Source organism: Dasypus novemcinctus, chromosome X (assembly GCF_030445035.2).
Source record: "Dasypus novemcinctus isolate mDasNov1 chromosome X, mDasNov1.1.hap2, whole genome shotgun sequence".
NCBI classification, from domain to species: Eukaryota; Metazoa; Chordata; class Mammalia; order Cingulata; family Dasypodidae; genus Dasypus; species Dasypus novemcinctus.
Genome location: NC_080704.1, coordinates 17309066 through 17330820, shown reverse-complemented (window position 1 = coordinate 17330820; position 21755 = coordinate 17309066). Strand labels below are relative to the sequence as shown.

Below are 21755 nucleotides of genomic sequence, written 5' to 3'. Positions count from 1 at the left end.
CTATGCAGAAATGAATAAAGTAGCATAGCTATATATACTGAAATGCAAAGATCTCCAAGATGTCATAAGTGTAAAATAAAAAAAAGAAAATTTTTTTTTGAGGTACCAGTGGCTGGAGATGGAATCCAGGAACTCGTATGTGGGAAGCCAGTGCTCAACCACTATGCCACATGGCTTCCCTGAGTTGGTTTTTTTTTCATTTGTTTGGCTTGTCGTTTGTTTTTGGTTTTTCAGGAGGCCCTGGAACCGAACCGGGACCTCCCATGTCGGAGGCCGGCACTCACCTGCTCGAGCCACATCCACTCCCATAAGTGTAAAAATTTATGCGAAAAAATGTAAAAGGGTAAATGTGTATGCAAACGTATGTCGGCAACGCATTGTAAACCCTCCTGGCACTGTTGACAACTGCTACCGAATGCTTCAGCTGGGATTTGTAAATCAGGAACAGTGAGGCTGCCTCTTCGACATTAGACAGAATTCTGCTCTCATTTCACAGCCAGACGAACCTGGAGACTCACGCCGAAACTTCTTCCACTGGGAGAAAATCCCCTTCCACTTGGAAGTGAGGAACAGTGGGCGTCTTGGGGGGGGTCATGAACCTGAACCAGCACCCAGGGGCATTGTGAAAGTGGGTTTATCTGAGAAGACACATGGACAGAAAACTCCAGTATTTTGTAAAGACCCTGAAATCTTAAGAAAGGAAAACTTTATAATTAGTCATTGGAGAAAGATAGCAGGTCTCTACCCCCCCACCCCCCATGCCACTCAGCAACTCATTTTCCCAATACCCACCCAGTCTTTCTGGAGAAGTGAAAACGTGTGGGGGAAGGGTGCCGTGCAACATGTAATGAGCTCCTTGCAGTCTAAAGAAAACACATTCCAGGTTATTTCCAAACATGCATTTCTGTAACATATAGACACATTTACCCAGAAGAAACGCTCAGCAAAATTGAAACCACATGTTTCTGTGCAAGCAATTCCGCAAGGCTGCAGCAGAGCCAGCATTCTCCAGCTCTTGGAGGCTGGGGCGGGTCTCAACAAGAAAAAGTCCCCATGTAACAAACCCCGCGCAGCAGGGAGGGGAGGGGAGCACAGCGCCGCGGGCGCGCGGCTGCCTTCGCCCCGACCCCGGTTCACGCGCCCGTGTTACAAACTTTGAATTTGCTTCCTGATAAACGCCAAGGCCGCCTCACCGATTGGTCTCAGTTTGGGAAAGGACGTGACATCAGCGATCCTGCCGCCTGGGGCTGCTGGGGGCTGCTGGGGGCTTTGGCCGGCCTCCAGCCAGCTAGGTGGAGCGTGCGCGGGTGCCTGCCTGCAGGTAGCGCGCCGCGATCGCCGCGCCCGCCTCTCCTGCTGCGCGCGGCGCAGCCGGCCCGCGAGGTGGCGTTTCCCAGGCGCAGGGGGCGCGCGGGAGCTTGGCGTCCCTGAGCTACCGACGGGGCGCGCGGCGTTCGGCGAGCGCGGGAGCGCACGATGGCCGGCCGAGGAGGCAACTGGAGCGGCAAGTCCCCGGGGCGAGGGTACCCCCGGAGCCCCCGGCGCTTTCCGGACTCCCTGATGGGCGGTGAGTTATCTGCGCTGTGGAAGCCGAGGGCTGAGGAGGGGGGCCCCGGGGCTTGGGAGAAAGGCGACGGCTCGAGGCGTTTCGGCGCTCTGTGGGAGGTGCGCGCCCCGAACGCGCCGTCCGCCCCTGGCCGGGACGCACCCGGTAAAAGGTTCTCATCTGTATCCCAGAGTCCCCCGAACGCTAACAATTCCGTTTTCACCGACTATTTTCCCACAGAAACTTCGGCGCCAAGAAACTGTTCTTTGGGGGTCAAATGCGTCACTTATTAAATCGGAGGTTTAAAAGTTACTTATAATTACGGAACTTTTTTTTTTTTTCTGTTAAGCCATTTCTTCTCTTCAAAAGTTATAGGTATTTGGCATTCGGGGGGGGCAGAGTTAATGGATGATGTTTAAACATTGCCTACGGGTTGGCTCCTTTTAAAAAGTATTTTTTTTTTTAACTTTGGAGAAGTGTCTTACAGGTGTGATTCTTACCCTCTTGTGTGGTGTGTTTGCTAGTTTTTAAAAGTCCTTTGTCACCAGGCACTTTCACAGCCCTGAAAGCATTCACCAGGTACCTGCTGGCTGAAAGGATTTAGGCAGCTTTAAGGAGAAACGCTGGTAGCTGACTGCCCACAACACTTGTGGATCCCAGAGGCAATGGACAACCGTGCGATCTGCTAAGAGTTATTAATTCCCGCAGTATGGGGGAAACACAGGAAATAAAATAAAGAACGCCTTTTCTCCGACTGGTTGAGTGGACAAGGCTATCGTTCATTCATTTTTTCAATTTTGCTCATGAAATGAGTTGAACACTCAACAGTCAATAGGATTTGGATCCATAGAGGAGAACTGGATTAATCAGATATGTTGAGCATGAACTTGGTGCTCTAGGAAAACAGGGTGGAACCAAAAAAACACATTTTAAAAATAATTTCATAAATAGCTTTGTGTGTTTTTTTTTAGGAGGTACCGGAGATTGAACAGGGGACCTTGTACATGGCAAGCAGACACTCAACCACTTGAGCGACATCTGCTCCCCTGAGAAATAGGTTTTTAATTTTTCTTTTTTTTGGAGGGGAGGGGGCTTTGCCCTATGTTTTTTTAGGAGGTACGGAGGATTGAACCTGGGACCTCGTACATGGGAAGCAGGCACTCAACCACTGAACTACACCTTCTCCCCTAAATCATTTTTTTAAAAGATTTTTTATTTTCTTTCGCTCCCCTTCCCCCTCCTTCCCCCTGCCCGGGTCTGCTCCCTGTGTCCACTCACTGGGAGCCCGTCTGCACCGGGAATCTGTGTCTCTTTTTGTTACATGGTCTTGCCGCATCAGCTCTCTGTGTGTGCGGCACCACTCCTGAGCAGGCTGCACCTTTTTCGCGCTAATTGGTTATTCCGGGGGAGAGTCAGTCCTTCGGTTGAACCTCCAATTATCTTCCAGCTAAGTGTTTCTAATTTTATTTCCATGGGGGCGGGTAGCAGACTCTCTTCACTGTTAGGGTTTCTAAAGGTCCTAATCCAACCTGGGTGGGGGTGAGCAGGCGTTACCCTCCAGGGTACAGGACTTAGAAAGTGAGGCCATTGTCTCAGCTAGAATGCAGTGTCTCAGGCCATCTAAGGAGGACAAGTTTGGAGTGGTGGTGCCTGATAATGGAGCTTTAAAAGCCAGGCCGGGGAGTTTAGCTTGCCTGAGGCAGGGAATTAGGAGCCCTTGATGGTTCTGGAGCGGAGACCATTAAATAAGCAGAATAAATAACAGTGAGTAAGTTGATCCGGGAGCTACATCCAGGATGGCTCGTGGAAGGCTCGCAGGAGATTCCTGCATTACTCCACTGGTTCAACCTTTCATCAGCAGCATCACTTGGAGGGTTTTTAAAAACGCCAGTGAGGGGGCCCCCCCCACCCCCACCCCGGATTTCTGGTACAGTAGAAGGTCTGGGGTGGGCCCTGGGAATCTGCATGTATAACAGGTTCCCAAGTAACGCTTGTGCTGGTCCCAGGGGCCACACTTGGAGAACCACTGCACTAACCCAAGCATGGAGCTTAGATTTGGATGGAACTTCGGAAGCAGCAGAGAATGGGAAAACATGGGCACTATTTCAAAGGAAAAAGGAATCAGGCTACGTTGCCGGCTTAAATGTTGAGGCCGGAGGAGAGGAGGCAGCCAAGACTGGGGTGTTTTTGAGCCTCAATTAATGTCAGATAAGGGAGCTAGCTAAGAGAGAAAACGGAAAGGCCCGTGGGTTTGGGAGCGGAGGGGGAGCGGTTCTGATGGGAACGTAGTGTGACGGTGCCGCAGGCGGGTGCCCAGCAGGACGCTGTGCGCCTCCCTAAGCCTTGGGAACGAATACAGGCCGGCAGTCAGAGACCTGAGAATGTTCTGCAGAGGGGCTGGCGCTGAAACGTGGGCAAAGGGGAAATTGTCCCCGGGGGGCCAAAAGCCGAGGGCCAAGGAGGGAGCCCTGGGATGGGCCTCCTGAGGGCGACCGAGGTCCATCCTTGGTCTGAGGAGCAGGAAGAGAGCACCCTGAGGGTGCTGGGGTTGTGTAATTTCACAGGGACTAGGGGAAGAGAAGTTTTCAAAAGACGCCACAGGGAACGATGTGGCTCAAGTGGTTGAGTGCCTGCCTTCCACGTGGGAGTTCCTGGTACCTCCTGAAAAAACAAAAAAATACAAAGAACAAGCAAAACAGAAAAAAGAAACCAACTCAGGGAAGCCAGTGGGACTGAGTGGTTGAGCTCCAGTTTCCCACATACGAGGTCCTGGGTTCAATCTCTGGGCCCTGGTACCTCAAAAAAAAAAATACCCCAAACCCACAGGGCAGATGCCCAAACGCCTGCTTTCTAACCCCCTTCTACCCTGCCTCTGACTGGCAGACTCCTACTCATCTTCCACACCCAGCCGAGCCGCTGCCCCCAGGAAGCCTTCCCAGACTTGCTTTCTCTCCCGACGCAGAAAAAGTGGTTCTCTCCCTGCTTCCTGGCAGGCCTGTGTCTTGGATGAAACCTCAGTTATAGCTGGGCTGTGCTTGTTTGTGAAGTCTTGGCCTTTGTGAAATGTGGAATGTGGTACCCTTTGGCCAGTGGCTCGGCAGAGAAACGGGGCTCAGGTGAGGCGCGTCAGTAGGCACTGGTGTGAGTCAGGGGTTGAACTCCTCTGCTCCCACCTCCACCCGCAGGCTTTCCTTGAGGAGAAAGACTGTGTGAAGATGGCAGGCCACTCTTCCTAGAGATGGGTGTAATGCTCGACTCCCCTGCCCCGGGACCAGGGGAGAAGAGGTGGGGTACTCCCACCCCATGAAAATACCTGCTTGTGGAGACTTTGGAAGGTACATTGCAGGATAAACTCACCGTTCCTGGTAATCTCACTGACCAGCTAACACTGTTAGCCTTTTGGGTACCTGCAGGCTCCCACCTTTAGGGCTGTCACTGGCCTTGCAAAATGGAGACAGCCTGTAGCGAGTATTCCCGTGCACCGTCCCGGATTGGAAGCAATTTCACTCTGGCGGTGAAGCTTTCCATATTGGGGCATCTAAACAGGGAAGGATCTTCTGGGGAAATCTTCTTGGTCAGACAGGATGGGTGGCGACTTGAGGTCCCTAGGGAGAAGGCAACTCCTTATAAAAGGAGCCAGGGATTGGTGGGGGGGGGGGGGGAGGAGCAGGGGAGAGAGTGGCGAGGGTGAGAGAGCCTGCTGGAGACAGAGAGGGAGAAAGGATGGCAATGGTCAGGACTGGCTTGCCGGACAGTTCACAAGGTCAGTCTCCGTGGGCCTTTCGGCTTGCCCTGCTTCTGACCTTGAACCTCGGTTTCTCTTTAGCTCCTCCCTTTGTTTTGGAATCAAGGCAGCGGCCCCTGTAATCCTAATCAGCCCCCCAGATGCTCTCTGGTGTTGGGGCGTGCCACTGAAACAGTCCTTATGGCATCCAAAGACCAAAGACGAGTGTCCCCACCCCCCAGAGCAACCGGGCTTCTCTTTTGGGCCCCTGACCTGGCGAGAGGTTTCCCGGCAAGGCTAAATTTCTGCTGCTGCCCCGCCCCCGCCGGGGGCTCTCCGTGTCCTCACTAGCTCTCTTAGGAATGTACCAATTGCCCCATTTTAAAGCTCTTCTGAAATAATGGGAAATTTGAAAATCATTCCAGAAATTGCAATAAAAACAGGAACGGTAGCCTTTCTAAGGTGCTGCAGGGCTTGATGGAGGCACAATTTGAAAGTGCCCGGAAGGAAAGGTGGTTTAATGATGCTAATTGCTTTCCGCGGGAGAGAGCTCCCAGCTCCATTTGAATCCCGAACAATACCACAGGACCTGGGGCATTGCCAGCAACCTGTTTGGCATCTATTTTTTTGGCAGCAAAACCAATAGACCCTGGCTGCACAAGCGTGGGGGAGTTTTCTGTAACATATGCCAAGGGCTTGGATACCCGTGTTGTAGACAGGTAGTGGTCCTTGAGTTTCAAAGACTTTGGTGGGGCCAGTGGAAAAGGGGGTTGTGACCTTGAGTCTCCCTTTCATCCATCACAGTGCCCATTGTCCATGTTCTGCCAAGAATGGGCCCTCTTTCCTGCCTGTTCCCGCCTGAGCCTGTGGCTTATTACCTGCCTGGGTTGTGGGTTCTAGAAAACTCTGGAGAAGCATCTCCTGGACCCTCCCGGGGAAACCCTTCTTCGCTTTACCCAAGATGCACTTCTTAGCTATCTCTTGAGTGTTTTCAAGCGCTAGTGATAGACTGTGGGACCAACCCATCTGGCAAATTATGGCATCTCCTGAACTGTGTATACATGTGCACATTATTTGCTCTTTAAGCTTTTCCAGAATCACTTCGTTGTCCCGAGACCTGCAAAGGCTAAAATCCTTCTGTAAATTTGAGGTGGATTTTGGCTTTGCCAGGACCTGACTTTTTCTTCTTGGCATGAGCACGGGCACACTGGGACAGGTTTACCAAGCTCTGGAATGAAATGACTTTTTAAGTTAGAAGGGGGACAGGACACACTGCTGATGGGAGTGTAAAAGGGTGCAGCTGCTTTGGAAGACAGCCTGGCAGTTCCTCAAAAGTTTGCATGTAGGGTTACCATATCCTACAGCAATTCCACTCCTAGGTATATGCCCAAGAGAATTGAAAAGATGCGTCCACACAAAAACTTCTGTACCAGTGTTCCTAGCAGCAAAAAGTGGACACAACCCCAATGTCCATCAACTGACGAATGGGTAACTAAAATGTTGCCTGTCTGTACAATGGGATATCACAATAAAAAGGAATGAAGTTCTGATATGTGCTACAGCATGGATGAACTTTGAAAGCAGTTATATTAAGTGAAAGAAGCCAGATCCAGGTTGTATGATCCCATTTCTATGAAGTGTCCAGAAAAGGCAAATCCATAGAGAAAGAAAGTAGATCAGTGGTTACCAGGCACTGGGGGAAGAGGAAATGGGGAGTAACTGCTAATGGGCAGTGGGTTATTTTGGGGGGGGGGGGGAATTGTGTGATGGAAATGTTCAAAAATTGATTGTAGTTTTCTTAAGTTCACAACTTCTGTGTATTATAAAAGTTGATTGTAGTTATGGTTTCACAACTCTGAATATACTGAAAACCATTGAATTGTACTGTTTAGAAAGATGAATTGTATGGTATGTGAATTATATCTCAATAAATCTGTTTTTTTTGTGTGTGTGCGTATATACGTAGAGAGAGAGAGAAAAGATACAAATACATAGATGAGAACATTATCAGCCCCCCTGTTCCGTACTCTGTGTTCCAGGGTCCCACTGTCCTGTTCAGAGACAGGCTGTCTCTGTAAAGGTTACTTTGTAGTGCAGAGGTGCAAAACCCCGGGTAGTCTTCGCTTTTCTCTTGCAGAAGTACCTCATTATTTACTGTAAAAAGAGGGAGCAAGTGTTCCATGCTGAATGAGCAGAAAGTAAACCCTGTTTTAATTTACACTTGATAATATATTTGCATCATTTTCATGAAATCTGAACGGCATTACAGTTTAGGACCCAAATTACCTGCCTGGACTGTTGAAGTTATCAACTGTAATTACCTTAGGTAATTTTAAGAAAGGCTGTAGCAGCTATATTTCTTACTAGCTATGCACTTGGGAGGGCAAAAATGGATTAGCCTTCACACACATAGCAGTCCATTAGTATACATTTGCACATCTATTTAAAACCTTTCCCAATTTTTGGCTCTTCACTCTCAGGATTTTGCATGGATGGAATTTTGCATTCTCAGCACCCACAGGGTGGAACTGAGCCGTCCTTTTTTATTCTAATATGGAGCTAAATCTTTGCATATCTGCAGTCTAGATTTTAGGTCCCAAGCCCTAAAACACAGGGACATTATTCTTGAGAGAGTTAGGAACCTTGGCGCATGCTGCGAAGGAACTCGGTAGCTGTTGCACGTCAGCTTTGCAGGTAGGAAAGGCCATTTTCCTTCAAGAGTCCCGCGTTCCTTAGCGACTCCAGAAGGAAAGGTTGGATGGGCAGTGTGTGGGCGTGCTCACCCGGCTTCCTTGACTGCGCTCAAGGCCGAGGGAGTCCATCTGGGAGATAATCATGTGCTCGCTGGGACAGATTGTCCAGGGCACTGATGGCTCCGGGTGGCAGGCAGGCCTCCGCTGGCCGGCGGGAAGTGCTAAGTGCTCTCGGGCTTTTCCGATAGCAAGGGAGGAGGAGCCAGCTCGATGCTGCAGGGCTTCTCAGCTTGCAGGAGATACCAGCTCCCAGGCGAGGCACAGCGGCTATCAGACCATTCTGCCTTGTGGGCACTTAGTTGCCTGAAGCTGGCAGAGCTGGAGCTGCAGCCTGCTCCTTCAGGCCGCCCAGTGGCCTGCTTGCAGTCTGACCTCCGCATCTGGTTCGTTCTGGAAAGCAGACACCGCTGGAGATGAGAAAAATCGAGGTCTCCGCCTCATTTAGGTTCCATCCCTACTCGATGCGGAAGGAGAGGAAAGCATTTGATGTGTGGAGGTAAGGTTTGCAGTCTGCCTTCTCAGGAATTTGTATTCTTCTTCCGTGGCCGTGGAAGAAATTGCCTGTTGGAAATTGCAGCGATTATGGGATGTACTCAAAACTGTCTGGTGTTAGGATTGGGTAATAAGAGTAGGTCATTATGTATGGAGCCCCAGGTAAGTATGTCACTGTCCTCACTTGATGGAAAAGGAAAGTGAGACTCAGAGCTCATCCGGGGACCCACAGCTCAGAAGACATCAGGCGGGTCTGAGTTCAGAACTTGCTCTTAGCCACCTTGCCTTTGGGGGCAAAACCCCTGTTACAAGGTCAGACCAAACTCTGATTTGTGCTTGACGTTGGGGCTGGAGGTAACCCATAAATAGGCTTGGTTCCCTTTTGGGTTGATTCCAAGCCTGGGTACGTGTAATTACGTAAGTGATCACTGCTATTAGTATGTGGCGCTGTTTGGATGGGTTGTAGAAGGCAGGGGACCATATCACCCAGTGAACCATGTGGTGGAAGATGGATTGTGGTTAACGGTACAAGTATGAGAGCGTTCACTCCTGAACTATAACAAGTGTACAATATTAATACATGGTGTTCATCATAGGAAGGTTTGTAGGAATAATACACCAAATATGAGCTATGGTCTATGGAGAGCCATGCTATGATGATGATGCTCTTTCATCATGTATAACACGTCACATCAGTGTAAGGTGGTGGTGGTGGGGCGGGGGATGGGAATCCCATATGATAGGCGTGACTGTTTTGTAAACTCACAAGTTCTCAGATGAAAAACCTCAATTGAGGAGAGAAATGTAGGTGTCACAGTGGGAGTTTTGGACGCTTATGGCTGGGCAAGGATAAGCCCCTGGGGTCTGCAGTACCTTAGAAACATGTAACCTGTTCCTCTCTTTCCGCACAGATTTTGTGTCTGATTGGTCTCCTCTGCATGAAGCTGCAGTTCAAGGACGTCTGCTCTCTGTGAGGAACCTCATCAGACAGGTAGCTTTTTGAAAAATGGTGACTATTAAGAACATCCTATTGCTTGCCACACTGAGTAAAGAAGCCATAGTCTGAAACTAAAATATATACATTTCCTCTTCAGCAAACTGAGGTAAATCCCATTCTGCCAAAACATTTCTTTGTTTGCTGGCATAATGCTAGAGTTTAGAACAATTCCTTGCATACAGAAGGCACTACGGTAAATATCTGTTGAATGAACAAGGGGCAAATAAGTACGTTCAAGTTGACCTCACTTTATTCATTAGACGTTGTTCCGGAAAATGATCATGTAAAAGAGTGGTTCTTAACCTCAGGCAACTTTGCACCACAGGGGACATTTGACAGTGTCTAAAGACGTGTTTGGTTGTCACATCTGGGGAGAGGGGTGCTATTGGCATCTAGAAGCCAGCGATGCAGCTAAACATCTTACAATACACAGGACAGCTGCCACCCTTACCATCAAAGAAATATTTGGCCTAAAATATCAATTGTGGCAGAGTTGAAAAAATCCCAGTGTAAAATAAATGCTTGAAAATGTCTTTTAAAAATAGAAGCTTATCATTTCAAGGCTATTTTTAATTTCATTAGATCTTCAGTTGACAGTGGCTCTGAACAGTTTGATTTTTGTTTCTCTGCTCCTCAGGTGTAACTTTTAAGTACACGTTAATTTGAGTTTTGCTGGTTTGAAATGACTGGGAACCTAAGCAAAGGCACTTTTAAGAAAGCAGTCTAAATCACCATTCAAAAATCCTAATAAAGTTTTTGTTCCAGAATGTTCTGTTTGCTAAAAAGATTATAGATTTTTAAGCCTCCACCTCTTAACCCTTTCTGTGCATGGATTCCCTTGGGAGACTGGCAAAGCCTTATAAACCTCTTCCCAGAATAGCATTTTTAATGTAAAAAGTCAACATAAATCCTATCAAAGTATTGGAAAACTAATGTGTTGCATAATAATACAAGGACTTCTTCATTAATGCACTAAATAACAAGATCTAGTGGTGAGTCTAGTAACTATTATAATATCTACGTAGGGGGAGCATGTAGTTTGAGATATTTTGGATATCTGCAATGACTGTTAGTACAATATAAATATCTGGGATTCCTATCAGTGACAGTTTTACATTCTGCTATTGCTACTGTGGTTTGTTTTCTACATTCGTAATTGAAAGGCATGCTAAATTTTAGTTAGAGGTTAGTGAAAATAAACATGCTTCTTTTTTTGTTCTAAGTTAATGGACTTATCCAGAATAAGAAATCCTATTAAAAAAACAGTGTACAAAGAAAAATTTTAGACTACCCTAAACCACTGTCGTAAGCTGTTTCTGCTAGCAGCAGCTTTTAAAAATAAATTTAAATAGACAATATGGTACCTAATTCTAGCTAAAAGAAGTTATCCTGCTTCTCAGATAAAATGAAAAATTTATCATATTTTGACCGGAGGAAAATTATCATTGTAGCTTTTATGTATCACTTGTTGATTGGACAGATACTCATCTATATTGAGTATTTCTATGCTTATTGACCATCAACCAGTCCCGTGCCTTTGTGCAAACTCTGTTGCATTATTTGAGAAAGTTGTCTTCTTGGGATCTCAATTTCTGCCTTCAGAAAAATGAGCATTCTAATACCTACCTGCTTGTATTAGTTCAAGTCTTGCTGTGTAACAAACAACCCCAAAACTCAGTAGCTCAGTGTGTCAGCTCATCTAGACTTGGCTTGGCTGGGTGAGGCCCCAAGGTTGTGGGTTGGGTGTACCTCTGCTGCTATGTCTCATCCCCCTGGGACCAGTAGCTACCTGAGGAGTTTTCTCCTCATAGCAAAAGGGTGGAGCACAGGAGGGCAAGCCTAACCGTGCAGGAATACTTCAGGTCTTTGCCTGTGTCACATCTGCTGAAATAAAACCAAGTCACATGACTGAGTCCAAAGTCAGAGGTCAAGGAAGGACATTCTGTCAACTGTGAGGTCATGGCAAAGGTGTGAATCTATTGTACTACTGCAGGAGGATGAAGAATTGAGACCAAAAATTCAGTCTATGTAGATGGGTTTGAGAGAATGAACCTAGATAACATATATAAATTACCTAGTCCAATTACTGTCAGCACCAATTGTATCTATGACTCCTATTCAGATAATCAAAGAATAATGGAAAACAGTGTTGCTAAACTAAACAAACTTATGTTTTAGTAAGAGAGGTAAAAGAAAGGATTAAATGGTTATAAAACAAAGAGATTACTGAATTATAAAAATCATGTCCAGTAAGTCCAAGAAGGAGGAATCTGAATCTATAACTAATCATTCTTTATCATGGCTTCATATTAGAATAATCTGGGAAGTTTTTAAAAACAACAGTGCCAGGGAGTGGATGGAGCTCAAGTGGTTGAGTGCCTGCTTCCCACATATGAGGTCGTGGGTTTAACCCCTGGTACCTTCTAAAAACAAATGAACAAACAAATGAAAAAACCAACTGTCATTGGGGAGGAAATGTAGCTCAATGGTTGAATGCCTACTTCCCAAGTATGAAGTCCTGGATTTAATCCCCGGTACCGCCTGAAAAAAATAATAATGCCTGGGCCTCCACGTAGATATTTTGATTTGAGCGATGTTAGGGCTCATGCATTGGCATTTTTTAAAGCTCCTGTAGAACCATGGTGTTCAGAGATTTTTTTTAAAAGGCCAGTTTGACAGTTGTAGGAGAGAGAGATATGCATAGAATGAGAAAAGGAGCAAAAATACTGATAAATTGGACTTTTTAAAAATTTAGAACTTTTTCATCAAAAGGCAGTATTTTAAAAGTGAGAAGACAAGCGATAGACTGGGAGAAGGTATTTTGCAACACATATATCTGACAAAGGATTCATGTTCCTAGTTGAAAATCAGTAGGAAAAAGACAGGCAACCCAATAGAAAAATAAGCAAGAGACTTGAACTGGCACTTCATGAAAGGTAATATCCAAATGTTCAGTAAATGTATCAAAATATACTAGGAATTGGGATATTGCAAATTACAATGATGAGGTGCCATTAACTCCCACCTACTCACACCCCTACCCACACGAGAATGGTTCAGCTTTTTTTGGCATTAAAAAATTTATTGAAGTACATCACACATACATAAACATATATAAACAATAAATGTGTAGTGAAAGTTGTGAATTTACAAAGCAAACATACGTAAGTAACATCATATAGGGGTCCCCTACATCAACGCACTACCAACACCTTGCATTGTTGTAAGACATTTGTTACAAATCATGAAAGAATATTGTCAATATCTTACTACTAATTATAGTTCTTATCTTATATTTGGTGTATTTTCCCCCAACTCACCCTATTAATATTTTTAAAATATATTTTTATGACAGCAGTTGTGAATTTACAAAACAATCATGCACATGTGCAGGATTTCCATACAACCCCCCTCTATCAACACACCACACCATGGTGGAACATTTGTTACAGATTGTGAAATAATGTCATCAGACTATTACCAGTTCCATAGCATACATTTTGCACACTTTTTCCATACCTCCCATTATCAACACAGTACATCTTTGGCATAGATGCATGAATATTACAGTATTAATTGTAACTGTTAATTGCAGTCCATAAGTCACTCCAGTTATACTTCTCCCATGCTTCTCCACATTCCCACCACCCTGCAGTAGTGACGTACATCTGCTCTAGCTCACAAAAGACCCCCTTAAATCTGTACCATCAACCACAATTCTCATCCACCTCTGGGTTTACTGTGTTATTCAGTCCATAGATTATTCTCTAGCTTTCTTTCAATTGCCATTTACGTCCCTAGACTGCCCTTTTCAGCCACATTCTGATTTATAAACCATCTGTTACCCATTATAATGTGTTACCATCAACTCTATACATTTCCACACTTTTACAGTAAAGTTAATTAAAACTTCTAAATCTGTTAAACATCAGTAGTCCATCTCAGTCCTCCTTTTATCTCCTTTAAGAATCCACCACCTACCACCAGGTCTTGAAGATATTTTCCTACATTTTCTTCTAGAAGCTTTATGGTTCTTGTTTTTCTGTTTAGGCTTTTTTTAATCCATTTTGAGTTAATTTTTGTATAAGGTGTGAGATAGGGGTCCTCTTTCCTTCTTATGAATATCCAGTTCTCCCAGCACCATTTGTTGAATGGACTGACAGGCTTGTCAAATATCACTTGACCATAGATGTGAGGGTCTGTTTCTTAACCATCAGTTCAGTTCCATTGGCCTATGCATTTGTCTTTATGCCAGTACAGAATGGTTCAGTTTTAAAAGACTGATAATACCAGGTGTTGGCAAGGATGTGGAGCAATTGGAACACTCCTATGTTGCTCGTGGGAGAGTAAATTTGTGCATACCACTTTGGGAAATTGTTAGTTAAAGCTAAAAATAGCCCTACCCTATAACCTTAGCAATTCCATTTCTAAGCATATATACAATAGGTATGTGTATATGTGTTCATCAAAATATATGTACACATATATTCATAGCGGACTTATTCCCTAACAGAAAGCAAAATTGAGAATAACCCAAATGCTCATCAAAAGTAAAATGGATAAATATATTATGGCATATTTATACAATGGAACTCTATATGACAGTGAAAATGGATGAATGAATGAATCTGACCAACATAAGGTTGAATGAAAGTAGCCGAGCGGACCCACACGAATACATACTTCATGATTCAGTTCATAAGATGTTGAAACCCAGGGAAAACTAACCTGTGGTGGTAGAAGTCAGTCCAGTGGATACCTTTGGAGACATCGAGGGGCAGTCATTTGGATGGGGCTTATGTGGGGCTTCTGGTAATGTCCTTTCTCTTTACCTGTGTAGTGGTTGCTACAGGTATATTTACTATGCGATAATTCAGTGAGATTTGCACTGAGGATTTTTGAACTTTTTAAAAATATCTTACAGTTCAATAAAAATTTACTTAAAAACAATAAGAACAAAAAAAAAGCAAAATAAATAAATAAAAATTAAACAATAGCAGTTGTTCAGTCAGGAGAAAACAATTAAGGCATCTGTTGGCCCTGGTACAGCCTTCGTTTGGTGGTTCTCAATCGAAGTGCTCATTAGAGAGTGCTCGTAAGAATCACCTTGAACTGGACTGGGCTGCAGGTTCTTGCAAATACTGATGCCTGAATCCTGCCCCCCCGTCACACCTTCCCCATGGCCCCATGATTCTGAGGCAATTTGTCTGCAGTGCAGCCTAAGCATCAAAATGGGTTTTAAAGCTCCCCCAGGTTATTCTAATGCACAGTCAAAATGGAGAATAAGGTCTCATCGCAGCAAGTGGTGAGGACTGGCTTTTCAGTTCCTAGGATAAAGCTCTGAGTTCTGCTTCCTCCAATCCTTAAAGGGCTAAGCCACTCTCAGGTAGGAAACTAGGAAAGATCCTGGCATTCTATACCTCAGATCTTTAGGATGTGGCATCTGATTGAAGGCTAAGTGATAAAGAAGAAGAAATCTCATGTAATAATAATTGCATAGAAGTTACTGAGTATTTCTATCTGATAAGCATTACGCATGCATCACATTTTAGTCCTTCTAATAACCTTATAATGTAGGTACAGTTGCCCCCATTTTACAGATGAGGAAACAGAGGCTTAGTTTGTTAGGTCAGCAGGGACCTTAGGGAAGTAAGTAACTGTACCAAAGTCATACAGCTGGTTAGGTGGTGGTGCCAATATTTGAAATTGGGAATAACTGATATACTGTGTTTGAGGTCCCAATCTAGGTATGACACAAGGTGGCAGAGCCATGAAGAGAATTGGGGTTGGCAAGACAAGGAGCTCTTTTCAGGGAGAGTTTGGTTGATGAAGGCTGAGTTTATGTTGTCAGCTGGGTCTCTAAGTGGTGTGTCTGTCAGGGAGTTAGAAACACATACCTGGGGTAGAGACTTCTATTTGAAAGTCATTTCATATATATATGTATATGTATATATATATGTATATACACATTTGTAGAGAGTATTGAGATGAAAGAAGAGGATTTGAGGATAGAAACTTTAAAAATGTCTACATAGGGGATGTAAGGAGGAAGAGGAAGAGTCAGTGAAGGAGACAGAGAAAAAGGGGTCAGAGGTCAGATATAATTCCAATTGGGCCCATGGATTAGACCAGAAGAGAGGTTGGGGATGAATATGTAGCAAATTTAGAGGAGGAAGGAGGTGGAGGACATAGAAATGTAGGTTAGATTGGATAAGAAGTCACTGGTGACCTTCGAAAGCAGTTTTGGCAGGATGGTATGGGTAGAAGATGAGAGAATGGGTAGGAGGAAAGAATGGGGGTAGACTCTGAGAATCAAGGGCAATGAACAGAAGAAGAGTGTTGGGTGGTAACTTGGCAGAAGGTCAAGATTGAGGGATGGGAAGACTTGGAATTCAAAAGCAAAGTGGGCCTGAAGAGGAGAGGTGGGGAACGATGTGAGAAGGTGGACGAAAGAAGGTCATGGGCATGGCATAGGGACCAGGTGATGTGATGGGCCGCCTGGGGCCTAGGGTGAGGGGTTCATGTGTTTCTTCCTCAAAGAAAGGAGCAAAGAAGACTGTAGAAACTACAGAGAGATTTCAGGGTTGGGGAGAAGGGGGAAAGTAGGAAACTCACATCAAATGGTTTCATTTTCCTGGGAAAAATCCAAAGGGAATGATGTGTTTAGGTGAACATGAGTGAGATGGGGTTTCATGATCTACTTTCTGCTGTGAGTGTAGAAGGAAGTGGTAACTCTGTGGAGAGGAAAACTGGAAACAGCTTAGCCTTCTTTGTGGGCAGTTGGTTCAGCTAGATGGGCATATGATTTTGGAGCTGCGACAAAAGGCTTCTAGCTACAACTGTATGCGGCCCATGGATGCCCTGATAATTGCTCAGGCCCAAAGACCTGCCAAGAGGAGCCTCAGACCACAGGCCGAGATGAAGGGACGTTCGCTAATGGAAATCTTAAAAATAAGTCATTCAGTCAGTATTTTTAAAATTGAGAGGCCACTGTGGGCTGGACCCTGTGTGAAGTAATGGGCTTAAAATTACCTTATAATAGTATGTAATTCAGATTTGTTGACAGTTCGGACAAATTGCCACAGTTTATCCAAAGTAGAACCATAGATGGGTGATGCTCTGTAAATGAAATCCTAAATCTGCCAGAGGAACCTCTTTGCAATGTGAGTATGTTATGTGTGGTAAAACTTTTTGTATTGTGAATCATTTCTTTGTTGTATTTTCCTTTACCTGGATTTATGTTTATACACCTAAATGCTGGTTTAAAAATGGCAGCTGTAACTGGAGGAGTATGTTTATAATAAAGGAATACCTCATAAGAGAAAATACAGTTCATATTTTGCTGTGAGAAATTTCTGGTGTTTCCTGGCAGTGTGAGTAGAAGAGATTGGGCAAATACAGAAAGTACTGGGAGGGAAAAAAAAGGATTTGGGGACAAATCTTTGTGATGAGGCCTACAATAAAGTAATAAAATCATAATTACAATAATAAAATCAAATAGATGTCACACTGTAAAGTCCACAGGGAGTTCTTACGAAGGGATAAGTGCAATAACTCAAATTTTTCTGAAGCCAGTGGGTCAGTAAACATTTATTGAGTGTTCATTGGGTACCAGTGGGATTTGAGGTTATGAAGGAAGGGAAGGTACAGTCTCTGTTCTCTGATAAATTGTAAACAGTGGGACCAGAATGGCTTAAACACACATGTGAAATTGAACAAATAGTGACTACCGCCCAGGTCAAGATAATGGGAAAATAGCACATTGCTGGCCTCTCCAAAGTGCTACCCCTTATTGGACTTCTGAAGCACAACCCCCTCCCTCTACCATAGAAGTAATCAAGGCCCTGACTTCCTGGCTTTTCTTTCTAGTTTTAACTCCTTTATATGTATTTTCTTAGCAATGTAGTGTAGTTTGGCCTAATGGCCAATTTTGTATAAATGTAATCATTCGGTAGGTATTAGTTTGTTTCTTGCTTCTTTTGCCCAACATTCTTTTCTGTTTCCAGATTTTGGGTATTACGACCCATGCTGTTGGGAATATTCTTGTGTATGTATCCAGGTATATATTTCCCGAGTGTATACACCTAAAAGGGTGTTGTTGGGGCATACGCAGGTGTGCCTTCAACTCTAGTGGACACTGCCAGATAGTTTTCCGGAGTGGTTGCACCATGATACACTCCCTCGAGCAGAGTGTGACTCTTCCTTTTTCCCACTTTTTTTAAACTAGAGAAATTGTGGGCTTACAGAGAAGTTAGGCATAAAACACCGGGTGCCCATATCTCTCTCAACTATGAAGCCCTCGTATCTGTGTGGTACATTTGTTACAATTGATGAAAGCCCAGTTTTGTAATTGTGCTATTGCTATAGTCTCTGGTTTCCCTTAAGGGGTTGCTGTGTTGTATAGCCCGTGGCTATATATTTTAAATTTTTGTTCTAGCAACATGTCTACAACCTAAAATTTCCCTTTTAAACTACATTCAAATATAAAATTCAGTTCCGTTAATTACATTTACCATGTTGTGCCACCATCCTTTTTTTATTTTTTATCTTAACATCACTACCAATATTTCCCATCGTCAGATTCTGAGTTGAGTTTTAAAAGAATCGTCATAGTCCTGGAGTCATGGTGGCAAAGCCACCCCGGGGCACTGACACTGCGCACTGCTTATTCTGCCCATTTCCCCTCCTGCAGGGGTGGTCCGTGAACCTCATCACGGCAGATTACGTGTCTCCACTCCACGAGGCTTGTCTCGGAGGTCATGCTTCTTGTGCAGGCATTCTGTTAAACTATGGAGCTCAGGTAAGTGCAGCTCAAGTGCCATCTTAGCGATCAAGACTGAAAAATGACTGTTTGTGCCCTTCTGAATAATTTCCAGCACTTTCGATAAGCCAGATTTAAAATACGAGATAAATACGAGTTTTCTGTCCATCAAGCTTGTTTGCTCCAGTGATAGAGGAAATCCTGAATATTTCGAATCGCTGCCATTTTCTTTATCAGCCACTAGTGAATAAATGGCTGTCACACTGCTGCTGCCTTCGTTCCTAGGAGTGCAGGGAGGAAGTGAGGTATCAGAGAAAGCACATAAAGTGTAGCCTCATGAGACCTGAATTACAGTCCCAGCTCATCTCTGCCACCTACTAACATTGTAAAAACTTGGCCAAGTTACTTAGCCTCTGAGCTGAGAGACTACACTGGAAGAAAAGGGGGACATAACACAGAAGTTGTCCAGCTTATTGTGGCATTGTGATGATTAAGAGAAATGAGGTATATAAATATATTTGGCTACATAAATTATTTTGTGAATGAGAATCAGGATGGTATAACGAGATCCTAGAGAAGGAAGATACAGAGTCATTGCATTTTCAAGTAGGGGCCCATAAGTTCTGCATTAACTCAGTTCCCCTCATACTCAAAAACGATGGGAAAAAAAGAAAAAAAGCAGTGGGAAACTCTGATTAGGATATTATTTCCAGGTTTCTCATAGTTTTTCAACCAAGGGTGACTGAACATTTATTTTTGCCTAACTCTGGATGAAACAGTCCCTCCTTTTTAGAAATGTATCATCTAATTGGAGAGATAGCCAGATAAGCAGGTGACTTAGAGACTGTAACACAAGCTGCTTCAATAGATAAACCCTGGAATCTCAGTAGCCTAATACAATACAAGTTCTTTCTTGCCCAACCCAAAACTGCAGTGTGGGCATTCCTGGTCAGGTGGCTCTCTTCCAAGAGAGTCAAGGACACAGGCTCCTTTCTTCCTGGGGCTCCACTGTCTTGTACAAGGGGCTCCCATATTTGCTTCCAGGTTGCCTCCATTCCAGCTAGTTGGAAGGGCAAAAGAACATGGAGCTTTTCAAAACAACTTTACGGCTAGGTGATTTTTCTCCCTTTTTTTTTTTTAAAGATTTATTTATTTATTTTTTATTTCTCTCCCCTTCCCCTGCCCCACCCCAGTTGTTGTTCTCTGTGTCTATTTGCTACATGTTCTTCTTTGTCCGCTTCTGTTGTTGTCAGCGGCACTGGGAATCTGTGTTTCTTTTTTTTGTTGAGTCATCTTGTTGTGTCAGCTCTCCATGTGTGCGGCGCCATTCCTGGGCAGGCTGCACTTTCTTTCGCACTGGGCGGCTCTCCTCACGGGCGCACTCCTTGTGCGTGGGGCTCCCCTACGCGGGGAACACCCCTGTGTTGCACGGCACTCCTTGCGCGCATCTGCACTGCGCATGGGCCAGCCCCACGCGGGTCAAGGAGGCCCGGGGTTTGAACTGCGGACCTCCCATGTGGTAGACGGATGCCCTTACCACTGGGCCAAGTCTGCTTCCCTTCTCCCTTTTTTGATAGCTGTGGAATTTAAGGCTCAGTGGGGTTAAATCGCAGCTCCAGAGTGGTGGAGCGTGGGTTTGAACCCAGGATGTGGTACTGGCTGCCTTCATCCTGGCGCTCTTCTTTGCAGGTGAATGGCATGACTACAGACTGGCACACTCCCCTGTTTAACGCTTGTATCAGTGGCAGCCAGGAATGCGTAAAGTTGCTTCTGCAGTATGGAGCCTGCCCCCATCCTGAAAGTGACCTGGCATCTCCCATCCATGAAGCAGCCAAGAGAGGTAAATCTGTTGGGAATTTCAGCGGTCCACCCACCTATACCTTCAGACACATCTCACTGTTGCAAGAGAAGAGGAAGAGGAGGTACATTTTAGAGCAGTGATTCTCAAAATCAGGTCCCAGGACCCGCAACCTGAGCATCCCCTGGAAACTTGTTAGCCTTGCAGATTCTCTGGCCTCACCCCAGACTCCTTGACTCAGGACTCTGGGGGTCGGGCCCTCCAGGTAATGCTGATGCACAAGTTTGAGAAGCACGTTTTCGGGCCCTTGGAATGTTGCTCACTGCTCTGTTCCTGGAGCAGAGCCTGACACACAGCAGACAGCACTCAACCAATATTCGGGGCATATATTGTTGAATCCATGACCCTGTAGGAATCAAGTTATCTTACGAAGCAAATTACAGCCTGCAGTTTAAAGGCTTGAAAGAGTGTTGTCTCAGGGCCACCTACGTTTGCTAAGTGAAACAAACGGCTTTCAAGGTTTTGAACTCTTAAGATGTTATATACTGTTTATGTCATTCTTTTCATAAAGCCAGAGTTGCCCTGATATTCTTAACTCTGAGACAAAAAAATAGAATCGCCAGCTTTGCTCTCCTCTGCTGTTCTCCTCCTCCTGATACCTTCTCCTCGCCAGAGAGTGTTCTGTTGGTCCAAGCACTTCCCCCAAGGGGCTGCCAGTGATCCTTCAGGCAGTGCTGTTTCAACTGGATCAACCCATATTATAATTATCTCCCAAAGCCTTGGCTTTTACTTGTCAAGAGATGCATTAATTCTTCATGTTCACTGGGCCCGTAGAACTAAAAAGGTCCCCAACAAGAGCAAAGGAGCAATGTTTCAAGTATGACATTCTAGGCCAAGGAAGAGTGATTTCGGCTTTGACCGACCCTCACGTGCCTGGCCAGGGCCCCACTCTTGTTGCGTTGGGCAGCTTCTTCTGAGCCTCACCTGTGCCCATGTGGCCGGTTTCTCTCAGGTGTGCCACTGGCCAAAGTGTCCGTTACCTTCCCTGGTCCGTGGCCTGGCTGCTGCCATTCCTTCTTCAAGTCCATCTTCTGTCCTGGCCCCTAGATGGCTCTCCCCAACTCTTACTTTAGTTTCTGTGCGATGATGGTATTATGAATACAAAGGAAATGTGATAGCTTCCTTTGTATTAATACAAACGTAGTCACTGGTTGTTGCCCGTGGCTGATAAACTCAAGTGAATTCCACCCAGAACTGCAGGTCTTGGCTTGCCGACCCATTAACGGAGAGCAGTGTTGGAAACCCTTTCCCTGTTTGAAATAAAGGGAACAGTCCCCTGGATGAGTTGGTCACAAATTTCAACACGCAAAAGATGGGGAAGGTGGTGTTTCTCTAGCTACGGGAACTTGTGCTGTGACACTTTTCTCTGGCCTCGGGCTGCAGGTCACGTGGAATGTGTGGATGTTCTGGCAGCTCACGGGGGCAATATTGATCGCCATATCAGCCATCTGGGCACTCCGCTGTATTTGGCTTGTGAAAACGAGCAGCTAGCCTGTGCCAGGAAGCTTCTGGAGTCAGGTAAAAACCAAACAACAATTAAAAAAAAAACAAGGAAAGAAAAGGAAAGGTAAATTAAGTGTATTCTAAAGTGCCTTCTATTGTAGCAGAGGAAAGAGTTGGGGCA

General features: G+C 45.0%; 1 protein-coding gene across 1 annotated transcript in view; it reads left to right on the top strand.

Annotated features, from left to right (window-relative positions):
• The first annotated feature begins 1375 nt into the window (after positions 1-1375).
• The window catches only part of ASB9 (ankyrin repeat and SOCS box containing 9), a 40796-nt gene continuing 20416 nt past the window's right edge, over positions 1376-21755 (top strand). The window contains exons 1-5 of the mRNA XM_004449054.4: positions 1376-1567; positions 9427-9506; positions 18205-18312; positions 19963-20113; positions 21515-21649. Of these exons, the coding sequence (XP_004449111.1) occupies positions 1477-1567; positions 9427-9506; positions 18205-18312; positions 19963-20113; positions 21515-21649 (565 nt within the window). The 5' untranslated portion in view covers positions 1376-1476. The remainder of the gene's footprint in view (positions 1568-9426; positions 9507-18204; positions 18313-19962; positions 20114-21514; positions 21650-21755) is intronic.